General features: G+C 39.8%; 1 protein-coding gene across 1 annotated transcript; it reads right to left on the bottom strand.

The window, feature by feature from the left end:
* Positions 1-1,261: 1,261 nt before the first annotated feature.
* On the bottom strand, positions 1,262-2,500 carry LOC129776941 (trypsin 3A1-like). The gene is made up of 3 exons (XM_055782899.1): positions 2,169-2,500; positions 1,693-2,098; positions 1,262-1,634 (listed from the first exon to the last, which is right to left on the bottom strand). The coding sequence occupies exons 1-3, from the start codon at positions 2,390-2,392 to the stop codon at positions 1,470-1,472; spliced, it is 795 nt and encodes a 264-aa protein (XP_055638874.1). The 5' UTR covers positions 2,393-2,500; the 3' UTR covers positions 1,262-1,469.
* Between the last annotated feature and the right edge of the window lie 16,137 nt (positions 2,501-18,637).

The raw sequence follows: 18,637 nt of genomic DNA, 5'->3' as shown, positions 1-18,637 counted from the left end.
TTTACCCTTCCATCCGGGTAAACTACCGTTCACGGAATCCCAACTGGGAGAGGTGCAGCCACGCTGTTGTCATTGTCCTATCAACGCATAGTGCGAGTGTTCACATGTTCACCCAACGATGGACTCACCAAATGCTAGCCCAAACGAAAGCCATGTAAAATTACAATAACGTCCTGTTTATGTCGGAATATGAAGATTTATATTATGAATAAATTTCCGACGCAAACAAAAGCCCCCGACAATCGTTCAACTCACAGCGGGAAATCGGTTTTCACGTTCACGTTTCGTTCGCAGGAAATGATGATGCATCCACCCTGCATATGCTCGTACAAATGAGCGAATAATTGGCGGATGCTAACATACTCGCAGACGGAAAGAAGCCACCGAGATATAAGTGTGCTGCAGCAAATGGTGGTGCATAATTGCGTTTGTCGCTTTCGGCGCGTTTGTGGTGGAATAACTGGCATTTACCGGTTCCTGTTCCTATCGCCCTTCTGCTCGCAAACGCGTCCCACGAGGTCCCCCAGAAGAGTGCTTTTCCGGAACAATACGTGTTTGCAGATTGTCTTCAGCTGGGAAGTTTGAATCATCATGACGGAAGTCACATAAGAGTCAATGCGTTGCAGCAATCAAAATAACGTGTATAATTACAAACAATAAAAATGTAAAGATTCACTTGTGTCGAAAAATTTAAATACATTTGACAACAATTATCGTCGTTTGACTTCTGGATATACAAATCACTATTCTTGATTCGAATTGTGTCAGCTATCCTTGTTAGATGAAGCTGTAAAGTGTAACGACTCTCTTATGTGGTGTGGTCAACCATGAGCGCTCCATTGCAAACCCCAAAGCGCATTCCTCTGGTGTTTGTTGAAGTGGTTCAGACAAGATTGAAGCAAAATATTAAACTTCCTTCACGCTGCAGCACTAGTGGGTAGTACAATCACAACACGCTGTACAAGGATCGTGATTGCAGCCCACCACGCCACATTTCTACGCCAGACATGACATTGCTTAGAGCTGCTCATCCCATCCCCATTTGAAATTCCGCTCCAACCGTCTGATACCGATAGTGACGCTGGCATGGCGTGGCTTCGCATCGTGGGACTGCCTGCCTGCACAGATCCCAGAAGGTGCCATATGGCTGTCATGAGCGTCATCTATTTGAATGTAAATTTTATGCCCTTTTACTACTATACCGCTCACTTCTGGCGCCACAGTGAACAACTTTATATTTATATTTAAGAATGACTGCCACCTATGGAACTGTTCGGTTAGTGTTTATATTGTTTTGGCATACCAGATTGAACATCAGAACAAGTAACCCTAGGCCTGTCAGCTCAATTACTGAAGACCAACACGCAGACACGAAACAAGAAAGCCACAATATCGCATATGCTGATAGGTGTTTTATGTTAATCACTACCCGGACATCACCATCGTTGAACGTTCGTTATCATCGAGCTCTACACGTCCCGATGGACCACCTCATTCATAGTTTCGGCGATCCAGTTCACTGCACTAGTAACTCTGCCGTAAACCCCAGGGTAGCCTGCCACGGCGCAACCTTTGCCCCACGACACCACGCCGACCAAAACTCCATCACAGGCCAAAGGTCCACCAGAATCGCCCTTGAAATAAAAAAAAACTCATCGTATCACTATTGCACGTATTTCCAAACAAACCCACCTGACACGAATCTTTCCCTCCCTCTTCAAATCCGGCACAAATCATACTCTTCGTAACGCCACCGTAATCTTTATAAACGCTACTACACATTTCCTGATTGTACAACGGAACAGAAGCTGCCCTCAAGCTAAGCGAGGACTCGTTCTCATTGTGCGTATTACCCCACCCGGATACAACACAAATCGTACCATCAGCGAAGGTGTCCCCCTCCGAAGGCAATGGTATGGGCTTGATATGATCGCTCAGCTGCAACGATTCCTTCAGTTCCAGTAGTGAAAAATCGTAATCGTTCCATGAGTTCTGCTTCGGGTGAAAATAGATATTCTGCACCTGGGCAAGCACTCCTCCCATTTGTACCTCGGTTGATCCGGCGCGAACCTTCAGCGTTATTGGGTCTGTAATACCTCTGAAAAGTAAAGTACCAATGGTTATATGAACCTCCCAAGATAATATTCTTCTTCGAAAAAGTTCCTCACTTGGTACAGTGGGCAGCCGTTAGAATCCATCGTTCATTCACGACTGAGCCCCCGCAGAAATGCCGGCCCCTTTGCAGCGATACCTGGTACGGGTACGCGGTTATGTTGACTGGAATTCCTCCGACAATTCGCGAACCCGACATACCTGGCTTTGTCTTGGGAAGAATCGACCCGCCTGTGCCCGTCAGTTGAATCCAACATATCAAAGCCACTCCAATAATCATCGCCGTCAAGGTGTCGAACGAAAGGGAACCAAAAATTCCAGTACAACTTTGACGATGTGAAAACGTTGAAAATGCGATGGGTTTTATACAAACTAAACTCGACGGGGTGTAAAACGACACTCCAGGAGTGATGTAGGTGGGCTCGTTGTATACAAAATGCGATAAGAGTTAGGTGTTCGGTGAATCGAATTATGGTGAACTTGGTGGCAGTAGTTATATATCATATACATGTATAGGATTGTATGAAGCAAATGAACCTACAACGCTATGTATGCACTGATAAAAATTGTTCCAGTAAACTTGAATTAACTTGGAAATTGTGCTCTAAGGTAGAGTAGTTACACTTACTACTAAATGAGGAAATCATGAAACAAGTTATTGGAAATATCAAAATTTCATAATTTCATTCTTAAATGCGCTTTGCGGAGGTTTGATCAGATTCTTGCACTTATTATATAAAAAAAAGTAACGATCGTGGTCAAATAGATCAAATGGTGGCCGAACCAGTTCTAACGGCCAGGAAGGTTCTACTGTTTATTTGCCGGGACTTGATAGAAATAATTTATCATGGGTTGCTTCCGTACGGCCAAACTCTAAATTCAGATCTGGACCGTGTGAAGCTAGCGATTGATCAGAAACGACCAGAATTGGTCAACCGAAGAGGTGTTGTGTTTCATTGCCACACACGTCCGCCAGAAACTTCGGGAGCTTGGTTGGGAAGTTTTATTGCATCCACAAATATAAAAAAAAATAGTTCGCAAAATAGTCCGGACCTGGCACCAAGCGATTACCACTTATTTCAAAGGAATTTCTCGTGGAATCACTAGAAGATTGTGCAAAAAAATAATAATAAAATAAAGATATTTCAGCATGAAAACTATGTTTTATCAATACAGAAAACATTAAACTATCCATCTGCAAGGTCGTGTGCAACAATGGTCAGATAATATGAAAGCTATGACCAAAACAAAAGGGCAAGCGCCTACGTCTCACTGACAAATTTTGGGAAGCTCTATGGAATTACTATGGAACTTGCTTTCGCGGATAATCCGCACCACGGATCATCCGCTCGCGGATAATCGGGGTTCCACTGTACCTTTAAAATGTCAATCCATAAGTCTGTCAGTAAGTAATGTCAACTATCAATCAGCCCTGGATTCCTCGAGTCAAGAGAGATGCACCACGATTGATATGAGGTACAGACTAGGGGGGCGTCGCTGATTAATGGTCAATTGCACCCCAATAGGAAGTATCCCGTGTCGGCCACAAAAACAGAGAGTACTGGAGACTGCAACATCCCAATTATGATTATCTTTGTAATACTAACCTAACCTGTAACCTGTAATAATACTAACCTCGAGCCAACCGCGAGTAATCGGTTACATATTACTAACATAGATGTAAGACAAAAATTGTCAAAATATTGAACTCCCGGCCCCGTCAGGCTAACGCCACATGTGCCTTAATAAAATATATATTTGGGGAAAAAAAATCAATCAGCTGTTTGCAATTTGTGGCTCTCCAGTTATTTTTGTACACTAAAGAGCTCAAAATACCGAAAAAATCTTCGATTGTGCAACACTCAGGCATATTTGTCGGGTTGAGATTTTTGGTTACAAATGTTATCGAATGGATATTCAGGAATGATTGTGTTTTTTGGCGTAATGCGATGACGCTTTATCTGGTCAAAACACGTACAACAAAAACATCATGCAGATAGATAACTGTATGATGTTTTTGTTGAAACGGGATCAAAATATTCACATTTTGATTGATAGTCAAACCAGGGCTCGAACCATGGCTTAGAAATACCTCTCTCGGAAATGGCAATGTACAGTATTACTTTCTGTTCAAACTTATGATCAAACTTATACAGGGTTTTCCAACTTTAAATTCCGAAAGTAAATTGAAATAAAACACACTTAGAATTCGAATTTCGATGAAAATTTTATTTCAAATTAAAGTTTGGTTTATGCCATTATGTGTGAAATACAACATCATTCAAATGTCCACCTAGGGCTTCCTCGCACACCTTGATCCGGAACAGGTAATTTTCGATGACTTTTCGGCACATATGGGGCGGTATCTCGGTCATAACTTCACGAATGTTGTCTTTCAAATGTTCAAGAGTTTGCGGGGAGTTGGCATAGACACGGTCTTTCGCATAACCCCACAAAAAAAGTCTAGCGGGTTCAAATCGCATGATCTGGACGGCCAATTGGCATCATCAAAATGCGAAATTATGCGTCCCTCAAATTTCTTTCGTAATATGGCCATGTTCGTTCGTGTTGTGTGGCACGTGGCGCCGTCCTGCTGAAACCACATGTCATCCGTATCCATATCTTCAATTTGTGGCAAAAAAAATCGGTTAACATGCGGCCATAGCGCTCACCATTCACAGTTACCGTCTCACCGTCCTCATTTTCAAAGAAATACGGCCCGATGACTCCACCAGACTATAATGCGCACCAAACAGTGACTTTTGGCGGATGCAATGGCCTCTCAATAATCACGTGTGGATTTTCTGAGCCCCATATACGGAAATTTTGGGTGTTCACATAGCCACCGAGCTCGAAATGTGCCTCATCGCTGAAGAAAATTGAATTCAGCATTTTACTGCTGTTGTTCGTTCACCCAATCGACGTATGCCCGACGCGTTCCATGGTCACCACGCTCTAATTTTTGTACCAGTTGAACTTTATATGGATGTTGGTGCAAGTCCAAATGCAAAATTCGCCACAATGATGTGTTTGACAAGCCCAATTGCTGAGCACGCCGTGGAATCGAAACATTCGGGTCATCCTCCACACTGGCAGCAACAGCAGCGATATTTTCGGCCGAACGCACATTACGATGGTGCACAGGTTTCACAATATCCGCTACGGATCCAGTTTGTTCGAATTTACGCACTACATTAGCGATTGTGTACTCTGTAGGCCGTCCATAACGACCAAAATCCGTCCGTAATGCTCGAAAAACATTTGCCGGTTTTTCGTCATTTTTATAGTATAATTTAACAAAATTAACACGTTGTGCGGTGCTAAAACGATCCATATTGTAAAATGACAGACATTCAACTAACGATATGACGCTTTGGTTGACAGCTATGTCAAACGGTTGTCAGCGCAGGGCTGTATACTTTCGAAAGCCCGAAATGGAAAACCCTGTGTTTTCGGAGATGCAGTAGAACTACCCATGGAATATACTGCGTTTCACATAACTCAAGTGCTCATTACACCACTTCGTAAACATGTTCTTCAACCCAAACCGAAGCCTAAGCCAGTCTGGTCCAATTCACTGCTTCGCCAACTAAAAAGGGTCAGATCTGCTGCGTTGAAAAGGTATTCTCGTACACATGATGCACTTGCTAAACGAGATTTTTGTAGTGCCAGCCGTCGATACAGGAACTATAACCGATACCTCAAATTCCGAACACCATCAATGTCACTGATTCCGAACTGATATTCCGAACACTTTTGTCTCAAATTCCAAACAGCCAAAATGCATTTGTTTAAAAAAATCATAACTTTCAAACTACTGGACCGATTCGGATGATCGATATATCAAATTAAAGCGAATAAGCGTATTGAAGAAAAATACTTTACTTGCAAGAAAATCGGATTTGGTTTTCGTAATAATCGAACGTGTTCGTTTTTTCTAGTCTACATGGTTTCGGGACCAAGGGTGCTATATATTTTTATATTTTTTCTTGAAAGCAGAGGATTTTTTACATAACATATCAATATTTTGTCACCATTTTGTAGCGGCCGTTATCTTGGTTTTACATTTTTCATAAGTAACTGTATTCTACTAGTCAATCCCTTCCATTTGATATACATATTGATGGGAATATGTGTAATCCGCCATTTTGTAGCGGCCACCATCTTGGATTTACATTTTTCATAAATAACTCATTTGATAAACATATTGATGGGGTTCTGAGAAAATTTGTAATCAGCCATTTTGTAGCGGTCGCCATCTTTGATTAACATTTTCCATAAATAATTGTGTTCTACCGGTCAAGCCTTTTCATTCGATACCCATATTGATGGGATCTTAGGAAAACCCATATTAATGGGATTTTGAGAAAATATGTACATAATCCGCCATTTCGTAGCGGCCGCCATCTTGGATTTTCAAGATCATGGAATACGCAGTTTTATAATTACACCAGAGATAAAATGTGTTCCAAATTTCAGATCAAACGGTCAACAGGAAGGGGGATAAATTTCTATTAATGTGGTACAGCGCTACAGACAAGTTACAAAGTTACAAAGTCACAAACATACAAACGGGTCAACCTAGATAAAACCATTTAATAATAAGTGCAAATCATAATTATATTACGTTTACCGAAAGAAAATTCGTTTTTTATGACTCGATTATCTGGAGGATTCGATTATCCGGAGTGAAAAAAATCAATACTCCGAATAATCGAGTCCGACCCGTATTTGCTGGGGATCTTAGGATATGGTAAACAGTGGAAGTCGCAACATTTTGGCTTTTAAAATGTTGTACTGTATTCTTTTTGCCGAGATTTCTGTGTAGTTTGTAGAACTGTACAACGCACTCCTTCTTGCTTCTTGTTTCGTCGGCATTTTGAGCAAAACTGAGCAAGCATCAACGAAACAAAGAGTATTATCAGAAAGAGGAGAGAGAGCTAGCATAAACACACTCTCATTTCTCTCTAAGCTCGTTTGTTGTTGAGCATAGAGGCCTCGAAAAACAAAATGGCGACCATTTATTGAAAATAATTAAATCCAAAAAACCTAAATTTTTGTTAGTTTATGCGATATAGTGATGTGCAGGGTGTTCAATATGTTCGAATACAACTCTTCGTCGTTGTGTAGGTGCGCATCATGTGCATTCTGTGTATTGGTATTGGCTTTAGCCTCACATATAGACTATCCGACGCGCACGGTGTCAACTTGCTGTCATTTGTTGTTTGTTTACCGCGCACGATGAAGGAGTACCCCTACGTGGTAGTAAAGTTGTTTGCAAGAGGTGAGAGACCCGGTGACATATTCCGGAAGTTGAAATCCAACGGGGTGAAGTGGAATTTCATCTTTACGACCATCCGTCGATACCGGAAGACCCCAGTAGTCATCAATGTGGAGAGGGAGCGGGTTCGTCGAAAAATGAACCGCTCGATTCGGAAGACCGCAGCTGGCCTGGATGACGAAGGACGTGAGATACAAGCCGTACAAGAAACGCAACGTTCACAGGGTAACGAAGGCTACGACGAAGAAGAGGCTGGACAAAGCCAAACTAATACTTTCGCGGCACGAAGGTCAGGACTCCTGACTCAGGAGCTCGTGTTTTCTGATGAGAAACTCTTTGTCTTGCAACAGCCGCCAAATGTCCAAAATGATCGGCTGTGGGCGTCAACATTGGTCAGCATCCCCCCGTCCCACATAAACATCCCGCGGTTCCAGAGCGCCACGTCGGTGATGGGTTGGGGGCCGTATCCAGGCCGGAGAAGCTCCCACTGGTGTTTATCGAGAAAAACGTGAAAATCAACGCCGCGTACTAAAAGACCGAGGTTCGGGAGACTGTTGTAGCCTCGGCACTTAAGGACCTCCACGGGAAGGATCATTACGTCTTTCAACAGAATGGCGTACCGACCCACAAGGCGAATATCGTCCAAGCGTGGTGTCAGAAGAATTTGACAGATTTTGTGCCCTCCCAGCTCCCCGGACCTTAATTCCCTGGAGCACTACGGACAAGTTTGAGCAGCTCGTTTCCATTTTGTAGTCGCTTGTCTGCTCTCACCCACCACAGCAAGAAACCATGCTAATCTTATATTTTACTCAACCAAGTATCAGTTTATGCTTTTCCTAAGCGAAGCTTGATGTCTAGTGTAGCAGTTCACGAATCAATACGGTGCTCCTATGAGTAATACATAACGGTACTCAATATCAAACAAAGTAATCACCCACACAAGACAACGCACAGTGCGTTGAATGCATAGGAATGTGGGACAAAAATCATGACAGTATAATTTAGCCATTGTAACACTTTGGTGTGAAGGAATAGATTGTTCATAAGTATCAAAACTACTGTTTGCATCAATGTTTCATATTATTTGAATAATCGCATAAATGTCTCAAGCGACAAAATCTTTTTCGTATAAAAACATCACATTAAAATACATTGTTAAGTTAATACATATAAATAGTTCACATGAAAAAATAGAAAAAAATGTTCATTTTTCATAAACTTGCGTGTATCACTGCTTTTTCAAGGAAAAACAATTCCGACCAATACGACACCCATGCCCAAATACAACCGCAAAGGGTTATAATACGCATTTATTCAGTAGAACTTTAGATATCACGTACACCAGCTTTAAAAAAAAGAAGTTTCGAGAAAAACGTGTTTAAAGTTTTAAGTAAAGATTAGATTAAGATTAGAAACCACGTCACTAAAATGGCTACAACTCGGTAAATAATGGGAATTCGTTATTGATTACATTTGGTTTAGCATTATGTAAGCTACATACCACATTTATCAGATTTGGAAAACCACGCATACAGCAGGAATAACGGATCGAAATTGTTATGATTGATCAATAAGCACCCCTCATAGTATGCAGTTAGAGCGGACCATGTACCAATTACCATGGCGAAATGGCACTATATCATGTGCAGACAGAATGGACCATGTGTCAATCATTTGTACACTAAATTTGAACAATTTCCGAGCGCCGAATCCAAACCAACAATTTTTATTCTTGAAGCTAATAGGTACCTTGTTGAAAAGTGTCTGAACCAGTTTGTGTAAAATGTACACATTCTGAGTATATTGAAAAATAAACTTGGTCCACTCTGACTGAACGGACTAGTGAAAAATGCTGGTCTTTAGTGTGAATGATCGCAAAATGTACTATTTCAGAGTGCGATTTAGACTCTAGCGATGACAATGGATTCGATTGACGATTCTATTAACGAATGCTGTCTAAGATGATTGAAAATGGGGAATATATGCTGTAACATGTAAGCCGTGCAATCATATTCATGCCTATATTAGATGGCAGAGACTATTATGCTGAACGCAACCAAATGTTTACGCGGTTCCAGCCTCAAATCCCTTCTCGCTCTAATTTTCATAGCAGAATGGCATTTTTATTGAGAAATATTTCGAAATTGTTCAATCATAGTGAACCAAATCTTAAAAAATGCTTCATTTGGTTCAGTCAGAGTGGACCATGTACGTAAAGGGAGCCAAATAACTGCCTTTTTTGGCATGATACTTGACCATTATCATACATCGAAGTATTGCCAGAGAGTAGCTAACATTTCTGAAAACAAAAAATTGAAAATTGCAGAGCACTGAACTTCAAGTTCGTTTTTCTCGAAATCATAAAAATGTCACATGGTCCGGTCTGACCATGTCTTGACTTTTTTTTTTTTTTTTTTTTTATCTGTATTATAGTGATTTTCAACTCATTTGGCTGGTTCGTCACTTTTTACTTCCATTTTTGGAAGAATGTCGGGAGTGAGAATTGAACTCGTGACCTTCAGCGTGAGAGGCATGGATGTTACCACTACGCCAGATCGCCTCCACACCCGGTCTGACTTAACACCGACGAACATCAAAAATATAAAGAAAATATTTTTTACATTTTTACAAATTTCTGAACTAGATTATGGAGAGGGGAATTTTTTAGTGGAGCGCTTTTTGAAATTCTCTTCACTTTGTGGTCTCATTGATTTATCCGTCACTGTGGATCGATAGTTAGTATTATAAATATGCACTTTTTCTCGTACAATCAATAATATCCGTCGCAAAGTTTCATTCAATCGTACTAGAATAGTTCTAATACTAACGTTCTGATTTATTTCGAAATCTAAAATGCACAAATCGGTAACGCAAAAAAAACGTTTCGCTTCATCGTTTCTTATGCAACTCCCGTCTCCTAGGAATTTTTTATCATTTCACTATGATTACTAGGTTGCATGCGCACATTAGTATTCAAAATTCATCCCGTTCATTTTTATCGCATTTTATTACCTCAACATGATTACCAATTTATGCCGCCTCGTAACAGACTGCTGCCGGGAAGAATGGATTCATTCTGCCAACTCCCTTATGCTCCCATGCGAAAGTATCTCCCGGCGGCCTCCCGCCAGTCAGTGTCTCCTTCTTTCCCAACCCGCCAACAACGAGATGGATAGCGTATCAGTTCCTGTAAGCATCGACACCCCGCACTCGCCTTCGAACGAAACCGTCGTCATCAGCCATAGGCGTCGAGCGATGAGCGCTATGAATTGGGAAAAACGTTTTCGGAAGCATGGTTGTTTTCTGTCATAAGTTTTCCCGCCCGGGGCTATCATGCCGAACATCAGAATGGTGACATATGAGCGAAATGAGACGAGTTGCTGCTGCTTCCGTTCAAAATGCTTGTTGAGCTCTCTGCCAACGGAAGGAGCAACCAGACTCACACGACAAGTGTTTTTGTTGGTCTATCTGGAAGGAAGAGATTTATTATTAAATTTGCATAAAAATTGTGCTGTAAGACTTCCTCAATGCGCCAGTCCAGAGGGGCGGGAGGAAAGATGAAAAATTATATAATTTTTCTTTAGTCTTGTTCGATGTGAATTTTCTTGCGTATGTATGGGGGAGTGTCACAATGATATGCTGAATACATGATTCAGTGTGAACATGATTTGCCGGAATGATGTCTATTTGTTTATTAAGTTTTATTTTATGTTGCCAATCAATGAAGTGGGTTCTTGGAATGTAAGAGAATAACCCAGGTCCGCCGGTGAGCTCGGAACGATTATCATAAGACCTAACTTCTCCTTGGTTTGACGAAGAAAGTGATATGACATTTATTGTCGTAGTCATAGTATCACGAACCACAATACTATTAATGCATAGTTGTGGAAATGCCTAAAAAAGGACAAGTGAAAGCTTGCTCAAGTATAAATAAAGTAATAAAAATAATAAAACAAAGATGATTAATAGACTGGGTACGGAAATAATAGAAAGAATATTAGCCACTAAGAATTATGTAGAACAGAAAAAGTAGATATAGGTTCCTTTATGCTGAAGCATGGTTACATATTTCGAGACGATGTGTGGATTCCACACAATTTGAACGAAATGCCTTCAATGGTTTGTATTTCAATCTGTGGCTCGATTTATAAACGTAACGAAAATGCCGTTTTGAATCAAATCGTCTACGCGATAGACGCCGCCTTTCCATCAGGCCAACGCTAAACTGCATGTCTCGATAAATTACACAATAAATTATTTTGGAGTCATGGTGGTAGATCACTATCACAATTTCTCAAACTAATCGGTTATTACACCCTCAGATTATCACAGGTTCAGGTCTCTACAAAATTCATGCAAGAGCAAGAACTTCGATTCTATGGACAGCATAACAATAACTCGAACAGTTTTCGACGAGAAAGCGAGCATGATCTGGTAGAATTTTAAAGCTGTATGAAACATGGCGAAAGATTATGAAACAAAAATGTGCACAAAAAATTGAATAAATGTATGTCTGCCTATAAAAATGATGCTTTTGTTCTCACGAACTTTCCGGACATTCCAAAATGAGCCATCCTGATTTATCCTGATTTTTATTTTCATTTTCCCTGATTTTTGAAAAATATAGTTGGCAACCCTGGGTGTACTTTTTCTATAGTTTGGATCTGAGAGAGAGGAGCCAGCTGAATGACAGATAGTTTGTTTTCTTCTTATTCTTTTTACGCATTATCAAGAAAATTCAAATCGGATAATTTCAATCAAGCAAGTTGTTGTCATTCGTTTATGGGAAAAGTGTTCAAACTTGACGTGAACCTTTGTTTGTGAGTACATTTGTGCGTTTTAACCCCAATTCGATGTTTGACTTAGGACTACGTCTAACAGGAATATATGGAGGGTAAAAAATTTGAACACTGATCATGTAGGAAATAATAAAAGATGTACCAGATTAGCCAGGTCAGATGTTCCAGCAACATCGGCCCATGCAAACAAGTTTTTTTTACTTTTGATAATTTCGATATAGTTGTCCTAAAGAATTATTTCGATGATTTCTAAAACAATATCCGAAATGATCCTCAAACTGATTTTTATTATTTGTTTACCGGTGGAGATCTTGTGTGAATTTATGGGTGTTTGGGCTCATTTTTGATATTTTCCGATCGTTCATTCAGTTTTCGCGATTTTTTTCATTCTTTCATTCATTCTGTCACTGGTTCCAGGTTGATTTATTGCTGTAAACTCAGTAAATCGTTTTTTGCAATGTGATGATTGTATATTCTCCGATGCAATTTTAAAATGCAGCGTATGTGGAATATATAAAGTAAGTGCTAATCTCCCAATGAAAAGAGTTAACATTGATTTCTCCCAGGTGAATTTTGAGGGAATTTTGTTTGTGTCCGAAGGAAATAATAATAGGTTGACTAAAAAGAATGATGTGTCTGCATTTTTAATAGGCATTGATCATGTAGGTGAATGAAGGTGAGAGTTACACTACCAGTCTCTCGGCCTCTTTGCCGTTATATTCTTGCCTATCGTTGGTGGACCATTCATATGCAAATTTTTAATTTGACATGCAGGTCGCTAATCAAGGCAGTAGTATCAAACCGTCTTGTCCACCAAACTAAAAGGGTCAAGAGTCTTTCTCTTTTTGTGTGTGATATAACTTGTATACCATTTCCAATAGACATATATGTCGCTTCCAATCAGTCTACATGAAAGTTGCGCTCACTCTGCCCTCCCTCACAACACCCACTTCCCGTTTGTGAAATTGTTGAGTGAACATCGTTTGTGCGAGTGTCGAGCAGGAATGAATTGTCTTTCTCAAGATTCATTGTATTCCTAATAAGTTCTCGAAAGATACAATCTTACGTTAATCGCGCTTGATCGAAGAAATTACAAAAAGAATGTATTTGACCGCAGTATTTGATAAACTCTTTCTGAAAAGAACTGGATTTGATTTGCGGAAAGCACTATGGTGTTTCCTCTCGCGTTGTGCGTTATTTGTGGTAACGGTAGTTTTTTTTCGAAGCTGCTGTTGATTTCTATGGCTTCGGCGTTTTCGGCTTGTATGCAGCGATTTTTGAGGATTTGTTTGACTTTTGCTTTCCAGCAGTAGCAGCAGCTTTCTTCTTGCTAGTCGCCTTCTTCACAGCAGCAAGTTTGTTTTTTTTTGCAACAGTAACTGTTTTCTTCTTCCCCGATAGCAGCGACAGATTATTTGCTAGCAGCGATGATATTTTTCGGATGTCTTCTATGCCCTGCCCTTATTCCCGGAAACGGTGGTCTTTTTCAATGCTGGCGCTTTCTTGGTCGTCTTCTTAGCGGTACCATTCTTCTCTTCGGTGGACTCCTTTTAGGCCATTATTGAACAAACAGGACGCTCCAGTGCCCTTCGTTTACACAAACATGCTCTTGGTGGTGACTCCGTTCATCAACGCTTTCTTTATGAACAAAGTTAGCTTCGCCATATCAATCATGAGCAGCGATATCATGATCCAATCGCTGTACAATTATAATTGAGTGGATTTCCGAGCTGGCACTTGTTCATATACAGATTTTTGTAATTTCAATAGCTTTCTTTCAAAGCAATTTTTGAGCCATTGAAACAAGTTTTTGGATCAATAAGTAACACACATATAACGCGTAGACATTTTATCTTTTGAATGAAGCGGTTTTCATACCATTTCTTTCAACCGGCAAAGAAGTATTATTGCTCAAAATCATGTATCTCCAATGTAGCACTCTCGTTCTCGAAGATTTTAACTTACACTCCAGCATTGAAATGAAAGATGTAGTCCGACGTCAAAATTATTTTCACATAAAAAGTCTTGCAAAAAAATGTCATGTTAAAACTTTCTACATATTTCAATACTTCCCCTTGGTTCATCGTGACTGGTTCGCGCTGACATAAGGGTGATCACAACAAACGCAAGCTGGCTCCTCTCTCTCAGGTTTGGATCAAGACGGGTCTATGGTACTAGGTGAGGCCGTTTCGTTACTAAGTTGGTTAGGGGAGCGGTATATGAAAACAGTACGGAAGAAAGCAGAAGGGGAATTTTTTCCTTGAAGTGTGAAAGAGACAGACTGATCACGAGCGAGCTTGGGCACAAGCGTATTGTGTTTTGTTTACAAACAAAACACAGTAGACTTCCAAGATGGCTGAAGAGTGGTTTTAGAAAGTTGGCCCACCTTAGGATATACTTCTACGCGCCTTGGTTTTAGCAAGGAAGGAAGGAAGGTATTGAATTAGAGAGACTTTAAACTCTGAGAGTTCATTCGTCTCTGGTTTTAGCAAGTTGGCCCACCTTAGGATATACTTCTACGCGCCTTGGTTTGGATAAACCATTACTGCTTTGGTTTATCGTTCGTTATTTTGATAAGTTTTTTTGTATCTCTAGTGTGGAATACAAAGAAATCCCAGACCCTGTCCAGAAACTGAAGACATCCTTTAGTCACTATGTTTTAAAATAAGGTGCCGAGATAATGCATTTAGACGTTGGTGAAGCTTTTCTTGTAGGGGAAATGGGGGGGGGGGAATTGGACCCCCTAAGCAAATCACCTAATATTCCCAAACCAATACGGTCTAAATAAAAAATATCACATTGTACACTGAGCTACGCTTGTTTTCTCCAAGTTTAGTCGTACTTTTTAAGATAAAGGGGTCGATGAAGGGGCACTGACGAAACTACCCATGCATCATCAATCATAGTAACCCATGAGTCAGCAGAAAAAAATGGACAGCTCTATCAGTCGAACTCTAACCGTGATGGCTAAAACAGTGAAGCTATTCCGTTCAGAAGTGTGCGCGTTCAAAGAACGGAACTCCGCCGCATCGAAAACGGACATCGTGCGGCACTTTGTGGACGCCGGATACGCACGTTCCGGCATCTACAACATCTTGGCACTAGCGAACAATAATCAGAGCATCGGAAGAAAGTCCGGTTCCGGACGGCCGACGACCCTAAACAACGAGGAGCTCCAAAGGATGCTGAAGAGGAAAATCGAGGGAAAAGTGGCTACACCGCTGCGTGCGCTTGGCCGGGAGGTCGGCAACCGGCCAAACAGTGAAACAGTACCTGGCGAACATGAACATATATGTCAGGAAGCGGAAGTCCCGTCCACTGGTCTCGGAGCTGCAAGCAGTAGCGTAGTGTGCGGTTGGCAAACCCGGCATTTGCCGGGGCGCTGACCCAAGAATTTTCAATTGCATTTTTTTCCTCCGTATATATAATTGAGTAAAAAACATCCATCATGAGTAGTTGCTGCTGTCCGTACCTAAAACTAATAATATTTCTTTGATTTTCGCCAAATTGAAACAACATCACATCATATAACATCAATACCCTTTTAATTTTTCGCTACGCATGCCTGGGCGCCCCTCCATACTATGCTTTGTTTTACAGTTATTGCTTAGGGGAGGACCCATGTCTGGAAGGTCAAAAGATAATAAATTTTCGTGATTTTTTCGAAAGTTGCGAATAAAGGTTATTGTTTAATGTATATTTGAAGATGTATTTTCCATTTTTTTTTCATGCACGAGTAATGATCATTACGCTGTTGACAGCTAGATGCGTAAATGCTGTCTGAAAATCGGTACCTTGCTGGTGGTATCGGTTCTGAAGGAACCGGGTGTCGCATAACGAATTTCAATAAATATTTTAAAACTTTAGGACAATACCTAAAGCGTCACATAGGGGTTTTTATAAATCCTAAAAAAATCCCAAAATGGCGGTCATTTCTGTTAAAAATGAGTTATTTTTCATGAAAAATCGGTGTTTGAAAGCTCACAATAAATCTAAAAAATCATCAAGAAACGGCTGGGTAACGCTTTAAATAATCCATTTTTACATGCAGACAAAAAAATTCAGCCAAATCGGCCGAATAAATCCTGAGACATCGAAAAGAACTCGTTTAAAAATTCGTACAACAATACTATATCGCTTGAAGTCGAAAAATCCTTTTAGGACAACATTGCTGAGGGCACAAATTTCCCATAAATGCCAAAAATTCCAGGCCGAGTTCCCCTTAAGCTGCATTATAAAAACGCATACTGTGCATTAAGGTACCAATGAATGTATGGGAAAAAATCGACCCTAAAATTTCTAAAAGTTACCCTATACAAAATGTTCACCATCTCGAAAAAACACCCTATGCCAAACTCAAATTTTTTTTCGAAAGCCCCGATTTTCTTTACTCCCCCTTTTTCGATTTTCAAAACACTCAAACTTTGACCGCTTTGCGTCACTCTCCCTTAAGTCCGATTGAGCTAATATTTTGCATAGGGTGTTTTTCCGAGGTGGTAAACATTTTTTATGGGTAACTTTTTGAAACTCGAGATGACCATTTCCATTGGCACCCTACTGTGCATACAGTTGGAACAGCGTGGAGAAACTAACAGTTCGGCTGAAACGTTCATAAGGTTGACGTCTAGATGGCGCCTCTTGCAAAAATCTACTATACTATCACAAAGCACCATCTTTCAATGGATACGCATCAAAATTTGACAACAATCGGTCGATTGGTTCGTGAGTTACAGCATTGAGAGTGAAGCAATTTTTGTTATTGTGAACTGCTTTTTGACTCTGCTGGAGCAGAGTCCGGATAACGTTTGTCAAGGCATGCTTTGGTTTGCACTGTATTTTTTCCATCAGAAAGCAATGCAACGTTCCCAAAAATATTAAAAAGAAAAAAAATACGGGGTTGTATCTAGGACACGACCGCATATTTTCGACGTATAACTACGCAATTATATTATGCAATCCACTTATTCACCACTTCGAATATTATTTAAGAATACATCGAAATTTTTGTAATAGATCATATTCTTCGTTGCAAGGAAATTTGATGAATGTCCTTTTACGTGCCTAGGATTACCAAAATATGTGAACGGAAGAATTGTCAAACGATCATTGTATTTTACATTTCCCTCTGAAATTATTGCACATATCATGTTCACGTAGTTCTTGAACCGCGAAAGTTCATTCATCTCTAGTATCTGAAATGACGATTTTCCCAGGCTTCTCAGTTTAAAAGTACGTTTTAGGGAAACATATTCCGGTCTGCACAACGACAAACGAGTACAAAAGTGCACAACACCAAAAAATACCCCCGATTTGCATGTATTTGCAAAGCGGATTCCCCCAGACACATTGATTTTGAAGTCCGTGTTAGGGAAACACAGCTCGGTGGGAACAAAAATACCCCCGACTTGCATGTATATTTGTAAAGCGGATTTCCACTGGTACATCGATTTTGAAGTCTAAGGATGTGTTTGTAGGATATGTCTAATACAGAAGTATTTTTATAAATTTTTTATCACTGAAAGGCCAAACGACATGTCGAAATATATATACAGCCCGTTCAAGATCTTCATCAATAAAACATGATTACAAATACAAAATTGGTATCGATTACGACTGATGGAGCTTCTTGCACGGTTGGAAGTCATAATGGATTTTTGAATCATTGCAAAATTGATGATAATATTCTAAATTTAATCAATTATCATTGTATCCATCAGCAAATACTGTGCGCAAAAATATTGAAATCCGATGATGTGAGGAATTTGGCACTCAAAATAGTCAATACAATTAGTTTAAATAGTTAACTACGTATAGAAAGCAGTTTGCAGAAACGCGAATCCAGGGCAAGAAAATTGTGAATCAAATATCGAAGAATTATTTTTACACCCCAAGGTGCCAAGTTTTTTCTCTTAAATAGAATTAATGGCAACTGTCAAAAATCATATCATTTTTCATTGTGTCATCATAGCTAAGCAAAATGAACTAAATTTGAAACATCAAGGAAGAAAAAAATGAGAACACTCTTAGAAGCGCACTTTAGGAGACGATATTTAAAGCAATTCGAAAATATTGCGACTAAATCAGCAGATTAAAACGCATGAATACGATCGCTATGCGGATTAAATTTACATTCAATGATCGAATTAACATAGATGAAATATCAGTTAAATTAAAAAGCATTAATTGAAAATGAAATCTTCAATTTTAATAGCGATATATTTTTAAAATCAAGAGAGTTCTTGATTTCAAAATATTTCAATTTCAAAAATATATTTACTGTACTTATTGGAATTCACTTTGCGAAGAAATGTGTTGTTGAATGAATTACAATGTTATAATCATAAAAGATTATTTGATTGCGATGAGTTTGTAAGAAATTTAATTATGCGCAATTTTATATATAACAGGTTATTTATTTACCTCTTTCAGTAGTGAAAACTATAAA

Source organism: Toxorhynchites rutilus, chromosome 3, assembly GCF_029784135.1.
Source record: "Toxorhynchites rutilus septentrionalis strain SRP chromosome 3, ASM2978413v1, whole genome shotgun sequence".
Classification (NCBI taxonomy): Eukaryota; Metazoa; Arthropoda; class Insecta; order Diptera; family Culicidae; genus Toxorhynchites; species Toxorhynchites rutilus.
This window is presented reverse-complemented; position numbering and strand designations above follow the sequence as displayed.

Bases quoted from the DNA above. Each gene is read 5' to 3' on its own strand.
- LOC129776941 (XM_055782899.1), bottom strand. From the start codon at position 2,392: ATGATTATTGGAGTGGCTTTGATATGTTGGATTCAACTGACGGGCACA. The intron at 2,099-2,168 runs GTGAGGAACTTT...TTTACTTTTCAG, and splicing joins ACGGCTGCCCACTGTACCAA to AGGTATTACAGACCCAATAA. The intron at 1,635-1,692 runs GTGGGTTTGTTT...TTTTATTTCAAG, and splicing joins GAGGGAAAGATTCGTGTCAG to GGCGATTCTGGTGGACCTTT.